This window comes from Camelus bactrianus, chromosome 12 (genome assembly GCF_048773025.1).
Source record: "Camelus bactrianus isolate YW-2024 breed Bactrian camel chromosome 12, ASM4877302v1, whole genome shotgun sequence".
NCBI lineage: Eukaryota > Metazoa > Chordata > Mammalia > Artiodactyla > Camelidae > Camelus > Camelus bactrianus.
Window position 1 is genome coordinate 30746229 of NC_133550.1, and position 12910 is coordinate 30759138.

The 12910-nt window shown below is 36.8% G+C and overlaps 1 protein-coding gene and 1 long non-coding RNA gene across 10 annotated transcripts in view; one reads left to right on the forward strand and one right to left on the reverse strand.

Annotated features, from left to right (window-relative positions):
* Nucleotides 1-12910, forward strand: part of LOC141579409 (uncharacterized) — a 101747-nt gene that overhangs the window by 75793 nt on the left and 13044 nt on the right. Inside the window, exon 6 of one of the 3 annotated variants that reach the window (XR_012510676.1) lies at nucleotides 2575-2696. The exons of 1 other annotated variant lie outside the window; for it this stretch is intronic. This is a non-coding gene — a long non-coding RNA (uncharacterized LOC141579409). Of the gene's footprint in view, nucleotides 1-2574; nucleotides 2708-12910 lie in introns of those variants that run through there. One more of the 3 variants, XR_012510678.1, reaches the window with a different exon arrangement.
* Nucleotides 1-12910, reverse strand: part of RIC8B (RIC8 guanine nucleotide exchange factor B) — a 97563-nt gene that overhangs the window by 14773 nt on the left and 69880 nt on the right. For 4 of the 7 annotated variants that reach the window (XR_836422.3, XR_012510673.1, XR_012510672.1 and 1 more), the window contains exons 8-9: nucleotides 10525-10669; nucleotides 657-776 (exon numbers count right to left, since the gene is read on the reverse strand). Coding sequence is in view for 2 of the 7 variants with exons in the window: in XM_010970467.3 (XP_010968769.1) it covers nucleotides 657-776; nucleotides 10525-10669 (265 nt within the window). In the remaining 5 variants the exon portion in view is untranslated. The remainder of the gene's footprint in view (nucleotides 1-656; nucleotides 777-10524; nucleotides 10670-12910) is intronic. The other 3 variants (XR_012510675.1, XR_012510674.1, XM_010970470.3) reach the window with 1 other exon arrangement.

Here is a 12910-nt window from a genome sequence, read left to right on the forward strand (position 1 = left end):
TCCAAGATGACTGGTTGCTTATTAGTATGTATTTGACTTAATTATTTTCAAAACTGGCTATTTTCGGAGGAGGAGGAGGTGTGAAGCAAGAAGGGAAGGGAAAATTGTTTTTATAATCTCTAATTAATACAAGTGCTTGCTATCAAAAAAAAACCCTTCATTTGAGCTATTCCTTTTCACTTTTTCCTACTGGGTGCATGACATTTTGGAATTCTTGGTTTCAGAAGCAACCCAAAAAAGATAGAATTGCAAACTTGCACATCAAAAATGAAGGAAAAAAAAAAAAAAGAACAAGAAAGCATCATGATTTGGAACAAAAACCAAAACAGACTAAAACAAAAAAAATACAAGAAGCAGCAAAATCACTGAACCTAATTCACAGCATCTTTTTGAAGACAGGGAGGTTAGTTGGTTAAATATCACAGTAGTTACTATCTTAGGTTTGAGAGTTTAAATGTTTAAGAATGCACATCCATAGCGGCACATGTAGAAGAACCATGGTAGCCAAGAGAGATCTGAACTACTGCTGCCTGGGCCATCCTGTTCCAATCAACATGGATTTCCAGAGTTGCTGTTCTATGGTAACTCTCAGTGAGAGAGACAAAGAAATAGAACACTTTTAGAAACCAAGCAGAAAATGTATGGGAATACAATACCTGGAAAGTTTATCAAGCATGTTGACAAGTTTCATGGCTTCATATTCTTTTTGTTCTTCTGTCATTTCATCTATGGGGTTTGGCATTGGTTCCTCTAAATGACCAGTGATAAGATTAATGCTACAAAAAGAAAAAAAAGTTATGCTGTATGTTTTCAAATTATGCTCTTTCTATACTTTTCTGGTCCAAGTTGTAAGTTACAATAAGAAAGAGTATAATAGCCAAAAAATTGGCAATAGCAATTTTATGGTATAGAACTGCTATAGGTATTTTTTAAAAATTGACTTTTCCTACTAGTTTGCTTTGGGAAATGGGTGACAGCTAACTTGCCAACTTTTTTTTTTTTTTTTAAAGGCATGGCTGCTTTTTAAAAATAAGGAATTTGGTGCCGTTAGGATAAATATCTTTGGATGCACAGCTTAATTAATTATATAGGGGACAAATGATTTCAGAGAAGGAGAAATCTATTTTGTGATACAGCATAAAAACAAATATGTCAAAAAAAATTGGAAAAATGATGACAGAGAGGTTGGAATCTGAAAATGAAAGCATGCCAATTTATAATCTCAGGAAATTAGTCCGTTAGTGAGACCACAGAAGGCAATGAGTGTTTAAATAATAGAAGATAAAGCAGAAGAACAATTTTAGATTTGATCTAACCTAGATTAAAAAATGAATGAAATCTAGTCTACCAAGAGACAGGTATACCATCTGGCTTTCTGGAAACAGATTTAATAAAGTACTTAAAATTAATACATTCCATAAACTTTGTATGAAGTTCTAATATCAAACCAAGCTATCCTCTCAGATAAAAGCCACATTTTTTTTTTGAAGAGGTGAAATAAAAGATAATTCTTTCAATGGCTGCTAAATATCTATAGTTTAAACAGCTTTCTAGGGAAGCAGACAAGAGGTTATAGCATTTTCTACCAGCCAAGTACAGACAGTATGTTTTTAATGATCAAATGAAATATCCCTGCAAACAGCAAATTGCCAATAAATTACTTTCTAGGGTCTACAAACACATACTTTCAGGGGCCAGGCCTTAAGGATAAGCAAGTGAGTGAATTGATCAAGTATAAATAATGTAGAGTGTGAGCACTGGGGTAAAATGGAGAACAGCACTAGCCTAAATGGGGGGAAAGAATCATGTGAGCCCAAACTAAGACACTGCAATCAATTAGATCCTCTGGTGGCTAGCTTGCCCGCCCTGCTTAAGACCTTTACTTGGACAAGTTAACTTTCTTTACTGAGCAGGGCTTCTCTTACTTGGAGCAAAGGCTAGGTCACTGGGTACTATTACCTGTTACTAAAAGATTTCTTTTTCTACATTCCTCAGTGGCTACCTGACACACAGATTCCTGTGGAAGGACTCAGTGCTCACCATCCTTAGGAACTGGATCTAAAACATGTTTTGCCATTCTTGCATAAGATCTTTGTCTAGAGCCATGGTTAAAAAACTTTTTTCCTTCAAAGCAAGGAACCCCGCACCCTTCTTATTTTAACAGATGAAATCTACACAGAAAGCTAATTTATGAAATAGACAAAAGTGGAACTGCCCAGGCAGAAGAGGCCAGGAGTGAGAGCCCAGAACCCTTCTGTTTGTCCGCACTCACTTGCTTCCTCTTAAGGTACCCCCTAAAAGGCACTTTCAGGAACTCTGGGGAAATAGTGTGAAAACCCACAGGCTTGTCAGTGATTCTGAGCCTTGGCTGTACATTCGAATCACTTGAGAAACTTGATAGTGAAGAGGCCTGGGTCTCACTGGATATCAACTATATCTGTTTTTGTTTTTTTTTTTTAACCCCCCCCAGGTGATTGTGATACACAATGAGGTTAAGAACCACTGGGCTACAGTACCTACTTGAGATACTCATTGTGTGCCACTAGCCCCTCTCCTTTTTTTTTTTTTTTTCAGGTGCTCATAAGAGAAGAGAAAAAGGCCTCTGAGTTAGTGACCATTAACAAAAACGCTAAATGGGGTCATCACATTTCCCAGAAGTCAAGAACAAAGAGGACCCAGACAAGGCTTCTGAGAACTACAGGGCTTTCAAGAAGTATCTAGATGCCATACTGAAAATTCAGTTCCACTATCCATCTGTTATTTGCTTAGGCATGTAACAATGGTATATATTTTCACTGGTTTCTTTTCTGCTGCCTGCTAAATTAGAAAAACTAGTCTTATAAATAAGTAAAGGTGCTTATTATAGGCACATACCACTTCCCAAGCAGACAAAGGAAATAGGGCCTTAGAAGAAAGCATAAGGGAAGGTAGTAGATATGTTAACTATGTAGATTACGCTCATTTGTCCCTTGAGAGAAGGCTTCTCTCCTCAAGTTCAATGGAAGGGTGACTTAAAAAATCAGATCTACAGATAGTTTTAGCATATAATGACATTAGCACAAGCCATCATGTGCCTCAGGGGAAAAAATAAGTCTCAGGAGGACATACTGGTCAGCTTTGTGTATTGTGGATACAACAGCACACAAAGTCAGGACATGAATTCCTGGACTGGCACATCTGATTCTTTTCTTGGTTCTCTTAAGGGCTTAGTGGACATGATATCTCTTCCATAAGCTGACCTCAAGTTTTGCTGCTGCTAAAATGATTTAATGGCTTGCTCTGAAATTAGCTACTATAGTCACAAAATTCTTTGTTCACTGAGCATAAAAGTAGCAGCCAGAAATTCACTCTTACAGAGTAAGAACTTACCATCCTTTACCAATGCAGTAAAACATTCCAAATCCTCAAAGTCACTCCAAGGATTCAGGTTTCATTTTTTTCCTTTAAAGACACATTTTTTTTCTCCTGGTACTAGAAGAATGTAAACAATGCCACAGAAAACAAAAATTGGGACACTGGACTATGCCATTCTCTTACAGGTAAAATGCCAGTTGTGCTGGGGGCAGGAGGCAGGCTTGGATACTATCTCCCCTCATGCTCCCCACTTCAAACCAATCTCATGTAGTTTCCCTACCCAGAGGAAGAGAAAGCAAATAGTAGTCACCACCACAACAATGGAGTGAGGTTTCATAAAATAGATGAGTTTTTGGTTGGACAAACACTTGCTACCTTTATAACCTCAAACAGTACATTGTCTGAGTCTTAACTTTTCCAGGTTTCAGGATCTTAACACTGAAATTATGGGACCGGTTTTTTGTTCCAAGGCTCTGACTCCTAAGATGCTTTAAGTACACTAACTGGTGGATATTTTATTGGGTAATATTATATTTATCATAATTTTTCCCACCATGTCTCTGCTCCCCTCCTCCATCTTTGTAGCACTCTAATCCTGTGATTATGTGTCTTCCAGTTAGGTGACAAGAAGTATCTGAACTTGTATCTGTGTATATGTGTGATATTTCATTGAGAATTCTGTATTATATAAGGCCATTATATGAACTGACAGCAGCTATGGGCCTGGAGACAAAAGCATTAAGACATACTAAAAAGATATAAGTATATGAACATATGCATCAAAGCTGAATTATATTTCAAGACTTTTGTCTTCAAATTGTTGCCTTATTTGGCCAACATCAACAATACTATACTAGTTCACTTAACAAAAAAAAGCGATTAAATGTTCCCTGAGCTGTATGGAAGTTAACTTCTAGCTCTAAAAAATGCGGGTTACATTTTATTCAAAGCATTATGGTTAATAAAGAGGCTATAAGGTCAGATCCCTGCAGGGGCTAGGCAGATAAAATGAATGAAAAAATATGTTATCAGATCAAAGGTATGATCTGATATGCCTGATATGACAGGGACCACAGCCACTCAACTCCATCAATCAGCTGCCATGTGAGAATGCAGGCCTAATGTTATCAGAACTTCTGGTTTTTCAAAAGAAGTTAGAAATCCAAATTTTCATCTGAAATATCTGAATTCTTATTTTAAGAAGCACTATGTAAAACAAAAGAATAAAAACACAAAACCAAATAACCAATGCAACGTCAGGCAAGTCAAGCAGAACCTACTTGTGGGCTAAATGTAGCCTATGGGGTGACAATCTAAGAAAGGGATCAGGATTTATGGGAAAAGACATTTGTGAGCCCAGACTGTCAGGGAAGAAGAGGGCAGGTGGGGTGGGAAAGGAGACATTATATGCAAATGAAATTAGAAATGCCTTTCCAGGAAAAACTCTCCATAGTATCTGCCGCCCACAAAACAATAAAAAGAACAGAGTGGATATTTACCATATCCTGTTTTTCTTGAACTCCATTCCCTGGCTCCCATTCCCCAACTACATGTATAGCTTGGTAAGGGCAAGGACCTCAGTTGTCTTGGTATCCTAATGCTGAGAAGGGGCTGACAAACTTATTTATTCAACAACTCAAAATATTATTCAACAAAAATTTACTGAGCGCCTACAGTATGCCACGCATTATTTTGGGGACATCTCAGTGAACAAAAAAATTTCTCTCATGGAGCTTTATCTTTTAGTGGGGAAAACAGACTAAATGAATAAGTAAATTATATGGTATGTTAGAAGGTGCTAAGTGCTATGAAGAAAAAAGAGCAATATAAGGAAAGAAGTACAAGGTGGTGGGTGTAGGTAGGAATTGCAATTTTTAATAGGGGGCAGAATAGGCTTCACTAGGAAGATGGTGTTTGAGTAAAGACTTGAAGGAGGTGAGGGAGTGAGACACGCGGCTATTGATGGTCAATGCAAAGGCCTCAGAAAGAAGTGTGTCTGCAGCATGACAATGAAGAGCCCAGTGTGGTGATAGCACAGTGAAAAGGGGTGCAAGCACACCACTGCAGTGACTTTGGTTTTTAGCCATTGTAGAGTTTGGGCAGTGATAACGTCTGACTTACATTAACAAGAATTACGCTGGCTGCAGTGTTGGGAACAGACTGAAGACTCACAAAGGTAGAAGCAACAAGACCAGTTAGGAGGCTAATTTAAAATGATCCTGGAGGGAGATAAAGTTTTAGCTTGGACTGGAATAGTAGCAGTGATGGCAGTAAGGAATGACTGGATTCTGAATGTATTATGAAGGTAAAGCCAGAATTACCTGACAGATTTAATTGAATCAGAATGAACTGAATAGAACTTACAGCTTTTGGGGATATCAGGGTTTATAAAAATATTTTTTCTTTCCTTAATTTTCTGCTTTGGTTATATCAAAGAAAGATAACAGATGCTCCAAGAACAGGGAAACCATGTGAAGGGCAAACTCATCTCTCCCTTTGATTGGCTTGAAGAAGAATATATATAGCAGTTAAGACAAAAGCTTTGACTTCATACCTGTTAGGACGGCTATCCTATTGAAAAAAACAACACAGAAACTAGTAAGTATTGGCGAGGATGTGGAGAAATTAGTACGCTTATTATGCATGGCTGGTGGGAATATAAAATGGTATGGAGCACCTCAAAAAATTAAATATAGAACTGCCATATGATCCAGCAATTCCACTCTGGATATATACCCAAAAGAAGTTAAAGCAGGGACTTGAACAGATATCCGTACACTCATGTTCCTATCAGCATTATCCACAACAGCCAAAAGGTGGAAACAACCCAAGTATCCACTGATGGATGAACGGATAAACAAAATGTAGTATATACATACAATGGAATGTTATTCAGCCTTAAAAAGGAAGGAAAATTTGACACATGCTATATAATATGGATGAATCTTAAAGACACTAGTCACAAAAGAACAAATGTTCTATATGATTTCACTTATATGAGGTCCTTAGATTCTACTTATATAAGGTTCCTAGTCAAACTCATATAAACAGAAAGTAGAATGGTAGTTACTAAGGGCTGTGGGGAGAGGCAATGGATAGAGTTTCTGTTGGGGAAGATGAAAAGTTATGGAGATGGATGGTGGTGATGGCTGCACAACGTTAATGTATATAAATTCCAAAAAAACACCAGCTCTGGAGTTAGGCCACCTGACCACTCATTAACTCACAGACATGTCCTGGAAACCACTGATCTTTAGTTTCCATACCTGTAAAATGGGGATAACCTTATCCCAAAGGTTTGCTGTGAAGATTAAATGAAATAATATCAGGAAAGTTCTTAGAACAGTACCTGACACCTATTAGGTACTCAGTAAACACATCAGCTATTATTATTAGCATTAAGTGAGCTACTTGCTAACAAATAAGTCAGAAGGCCTTTGATGATCCAGTGAGTTAATCTATTAAGTTAAATCATCACTATGGAGCTGCAGGGGCAGTCCTCATTAACAAAAGAAGACACACAACAACTAGGTGTTTTGTGGAGTTTGCTATGGTTAAATCCAGACATAAGACAGTTTGGAGACACCAGTTAATAATGGTGACTGAGGTGAAAATGTCTCAAGTAATTTGAGAGTTACCATACAAATGTAAGACTGATTCCACATTAAAGAAGTAGAGTAAGTTATGAAACAACATCCTACTCCAAGTATTTGCATCCTATTAGCAATGCGAAGAAACAGGGTAATGGGGTATAATTCTTTCACTTATTTTATCAAATAATAAGTGTCTATCATGTATCAGCCATACAAATAGACAAACTGAATACATATACATACACAAATACCAAGCTGCATGTAGGCAACTTAAAAAGCTCCAAATTATCTTTTTAAATTATAGTGCTTTATAATGCTTCCTGTGTTGGGCTGCTGGATTAGAGTAATATCCTTGATATAAAGAATATAGAAAATTATGGTTGTGAATCTATAGGAAATGAAGCCTAAAGCAAAGCTCAATACTGTAGTTCAGCTAACACACCTCTTGCTGGCCATTTACCCAAATTAAAATACCAAAGAACAATTAAAGAATTCAACTTTGAAAGTGTAAAACTAGTGTGACTGTAAATATCACAAAGGCTAGTTAACCAGTATACATAGCAGAAAGGGCAAAGATTTTACTTTCAAGTCTAGTCTTTAGAGGTCTGAATTTAGGTTGTGTTTCATTGCTTACAGTAAATAAATTCCAGTTCCTAGAAATGCTAGTTAAATCCTATTACACATAAATATATCACCACAGTCCAAACTAGGCAAAGAGAAAGATCTTCAAGTCCTAGTTTGTGGTTCATTTACTTCAAGAAGTATTAAAACCAAAGATATTTTTTCATTTGTATAGCCCTATCATATGGAGACAGTTATAATGGAACTTTACTTAAAGCAGCATGACAAAAGAAAAAGTCTTTTGTGCTGAAGAAACTATCTATACTGCTAAGAGATATATGTTCAAGAAGGAAACCATTCTTGTGCTTGCTTAGTTTAATGATTTTAATCTTTTGGGTGTGATTGTGAGCTAGTGTGGGGTGTTAAGAATATAAAGAGGTATCCTAGAATTCTGCCCTCCTTGGCCATCCCTTCCTTCTGCCCCTCCACAGCACAGCCCTTTAAAGATACTTTTTTTGACCCATCGACTCCTATATAGCATACCCTGCCTGAAAGCAACTGGTCTAAAATGAGCCAAACGTCATTAAATACACATCTTTCAATTGATGCTCTGAATGCTGTACCAATACCACCTATAAAGTCAAGGGGCCTCTATGCTCAGAGGCATAAAAGAAACAGGTATGAAAGTTAGAATTTAGAAATTTGGTTTCTTTCTGATACAGGACCAAAGCTTATCTGAAAACCTTAAATAAACACAGCTAGACATACACCAAAAACCTGTGTGGCGTGTAACTTGATTCTATGTGTGTATTTTGTCTAAGTGTGTTAGTTGTAGAAAGCCATTTCCAGTCCATTAAATACATTTATTTTGACACAAAAAAGACCGTTGTGATATTAACTGTCTCTCACAGCCTGAATGTATGCTCCATACAATTCTTAGTTTCAGATTCCACTAAAGGATTACAGGTTACCCTGGTGCATTAATCAGAATCCACTTGCATTTCTGACAATGCAATGAGGGCCAAGTGGATGAAGGATACTTTCTCTGCTTCTGCCAATACCAGCACTGTGAATAAATGCACCATAAGAAAAGTAGACTGTGATCCTGGGAGTGCTGACTGGTGAAGAGTAATCAGCGGGTAGGGGAGTAAGAGATTCTTTCAGATGCTGACTTTCTAAGCTTGACTAGATTGGGAGGTTTTCATAACAATTTTCGTAACAGTTTTTAAGGAAGAAGTTCTTTGAGCTCTGTGGATCACTACACAAAGGACTGTCTTGCTTGCAAAGTGCTTTGTTCACCACTCCTTCCGTGGGACCATTTTAGTAAGTATTTTAAATGAACAAATGAAACATCCCACCACACTGTTTCACCTGAAAGAGGCAAGAAATAAACAGATGCAAATCTATCTGAAGGGGGAAGATGTGATGCTATATGAGAAAAACATACACATGTAATGAGCAATGTTTAAGAAACACAGCAAGATTTCACAATGGTGATTATTCTGGCCACAGTAACATACCATTCCTATGAATGGTACTGGCCAGATCCAAAGGCTGAAAAAGATTTCAACCAGGGATGTAAGGCCTAAGTATAGAAACTTTCTAAGACAGAGAGCCATGACAATAACAATATCAAACATCATGGTCCTTGATTTAAACAAACGGTACTCTATTGAAATCTAACATCATTTCCATGATGTAACACATTTCTGTTTCCCATGTTATTGGGAGAGACCCAGTGTTCTTATACTTTCTCTGAGCCCCTTCTTGCTATAGTAGCATTCTTGTGCTTGCTAGATATATGACCATCACTGTTACAGAAGTCATCTACCAAACAAAATCAACAATACACATTGAAATGCAATGGTATCAGCCATCCAAGAGTACTCAAGAGTTTTATACCTTAGTTGACTATGTCCACATACCCTAGGACACACTGAATGCTGAATGTAATTTCTACCTTCATTAAAAAATGAGGCTTTTCAAGTGGTGTATTTTAATGTCTCAAATAGATTTTCTTTTACCTTCTGACGACCCATTATTTTCATGTAAATAAGGCACAGTCTATATTTAAAGAAGGGCCTAATTTTGCAGATAATGATTTTCAGTCCCTGATCAACTACTACATAATTCATACCACCCTCTAGAAGACTGTCAGTAGAAAACATAGCATATATTAATATCATTATTGATAATGTCGTATGGGGCATCCTAACGTTCAGTAATGAAAACCAGAAAACTTGAGCTTAAATGACTCCTAATAAGTGAACACTATGAAATTTACCTGGGGTTGGAGTTGAGAGGGGGATGAAAGGATTGGAAGGGAAAAGAAGAGAGAGGCGGTTTGTTTTGGGATAAAAAACAATCAGTGTCTTTAATTTGTAAGCACTGACTCAGGGAAAACGTGACAGAGTCTCCGGTTTGCCTATCCAGCATACTAATGCCTCCGTTAAAAGATGATTCCCTAAGTATTTGATTAAACCCTACCATAGAGCCAGACTTCTTCCCTTTTCCTGGTAATGTGCCTTTTGCTTTATTTTATTGACTCATAAGGGCTTTTATGCAAGAGGAAAGATCAGAATGTATGGAACCTACATTTAGATTTCTGAGAAAGATGGTAGCATCAAATAACCAACTTAAATACTTGGTCTTGGTTACACCTTATAAAATCTCAACCTATGAAAAGGAAAGCACAAAATAAGCAACAGTATCTTTTAAGTATATGACGGTAGATATTTATTAACACTACCTCTTTTAATACTTAGGAGAGGATAATGAGCATGTTGAAAATATCATGCAGCAGAACATTTCCTGCAATGTTATCCTTCCTCAATCACTTGAAGTCATTCTCTAAAGCACTGGCTGTGAAACTGCCTCTAAAAACACTATTAAAGAGAAGGCTTCCAAATCCACAAAAGAAAAGAAATACTTGGAAAATGAAAGACAAAGGAAGTGAAAGGCAAATAACCAACTCAAAGGCAGACATAGCTAGATAAAAAGAAATGTGATACTATACTTTGGTTTTGCATTTTTGTATTCTTCAGTGTCTGTGTCCTCATCCTCTGAGTACCAATTATCTCCTCGTCCTCCAGCCAAGAGGCCCCTGGCCGCCAACAGTCCTGCAGCATTCCCATAGCCGGTGTACTTCAGCAGGCTATCCACTGCAAAAACAGAATAGATTTTTAGACAGGAAACAGGAATCCTTGGGTGCTCACTATAATCACCAACTACACCAACACAGGGAGGTTGGAGATATATGCCACAGCAATAAATCTTAAAATTGAGAGGTTTTCAAAGTGTGGTAGTAGTAGTCTCTGAGGAGAGACTTTTTTTCAGGTATCAGAAATTCAAATGGAGCTGTTTCGAATATACTTTGTGACAGGAGTGGGGCCTTTGTGACCACAGGGCCACCCACGGGGTAAAGGGTGATGTTTTTAGTTTCTGATCTCAAATATTATTTCTTTATCCAGTTTCAGAGACATGATGACTAGAAAGTTAATAAAAGCCAGACTGGGATTTTAGCACTTAATGTAAAATCTTTCTTATTCCCTTTATAAGAATTGGAGGGAAGGAGTATAAGAAATAAGAAAACTTGAGGGTATTAGCAAATGGGATAGGCTAAGTTACTGCTTTTTCAAAGAAGTCAGCAACAATATGTAAGTACATGCTACCCATTGAGAAGGCAGGCCCAGGAGTTGCTGGATTTTAATAATGGTTATACCACTTACTAGCAAGTTGATCTTGGGTAAATTATTTTGCAGCTCTTTACTCCAACTGTCAAATCTGGAGAATTGGAATAACATCTACCTCACAGGTAAATACATGCAGAGTGCTTAGAAAAGTATCTGGTACAAAGTAAACACATGTTCTTTTTCCCTGGTAATATTAGGTAAAACGTAAAATGGCAATTTTAGGCTTATCTTAGTCAACAACGACTACAACCAAAAAAACCCAGTGAAGCGTTTGGGGCAGGTCCTCTATATTACTTGTCATCAGTTCATCAATGTAAGGGGAACCTTAAACTGTAGGAATTTCTTGATTTCTAAATACTTTAAAGGAAGGTACTAAGCAGTCACTAGCAGCTTTATTTAGAAACACTTTCTTTTCTTTAGGTACAGTTTCAAGGTGAACACGAGAACATTCAACCAAAAGATAAAAAATGGCAAAAGTTACTTAAGGCTTTCAAAAAAATATGTCATTCTAAAGACAACTGTAGGAAACAAAACAAAGCACTACATATCTTATCCACATATAAAGTCTTCCATAAAATCTACATCTGAAATACTACCATAATTCAGATAACTTACCTTAAAAAAGACAAAATAAAGCTGGAGAAGATTCAGAAGAGGGCGTTTAAAATGACCTTGGGGACCTGTAAGGGGCAGTGGATAAGGAACTAGATGGGTAAGGAAAGGGGATACATACAATCAGTATGAAATCATGAAGGGCATGGATAGGATGTAGGGTGAATAGTCCAAGATAGAGCTCTTCATTAAATTTTCAAATACTTGAACTGGAGGGTACTTCCCTTGACACTGAAAACAGGGAGTTTAGAGGCAAATAAAAGGAAGTCCTGCTTTCAAAAGATGCTGCAAACTGGTGAAATTCGTACAAGAGGAAATAAGGATTAATTATGTAAGTGGATTAAATAAAGTTTTACACTAGTCACTTTCAACTATTTTCTGAGTTAAAACCTACTGGTAACTGTGGTCTCTTTGGTAATAATTCTCAGTGGGTACTGAGTAGAATGATTAGAATTTAATGAGGGGTCATGGTATAATCTGAAAGCCCTCTGAATAAATCTGATATGCCCTCTCTTGCCATCAGTGCCTCCACAAGATGGAGTGATTTAGATAAATTAGTGGACTCTTAATGAGTTATTACGGGAAGTGACTATCCACTGTATACAGGTATTCTTAATATTCATGACCTTGATGACATGGTCAGATACAAAGTCACTGAGGCCGAAGGAGAACAGATCTTAACCCACATGATAATGATCCATTGTAAGTTTTTAAACAAGGTTTATTTTTAAACAAATAAGGATGTTTAGTGATTCTAGAAAAGAAATATTAACTGAAATTGTGAAAGTCCAATTTGAGATGATGTGAATAAATGGTTTAAATAAGTATACCTAAAAAATATAATAGCAACAGTAAAAAAAAAAAAAAAAAAAAAAAAGAAAAAGAAACAATGTAAATAACCACCTACAATGGCTAAAGATTAAAACAGTTTAAGAATGCAGAGTTTATGAAAGGCCAAAACAGATTAAAAAGAAGTCAGCAGAACACTAATTAACCTGCTTTCTTATGCAGAAAATCCTCCTGGAAGTTAATAATAGAAATACCTAGCATTTTTACGAAAATAATGTTTACTGCTCATTCACTGGGACAAACATTTTG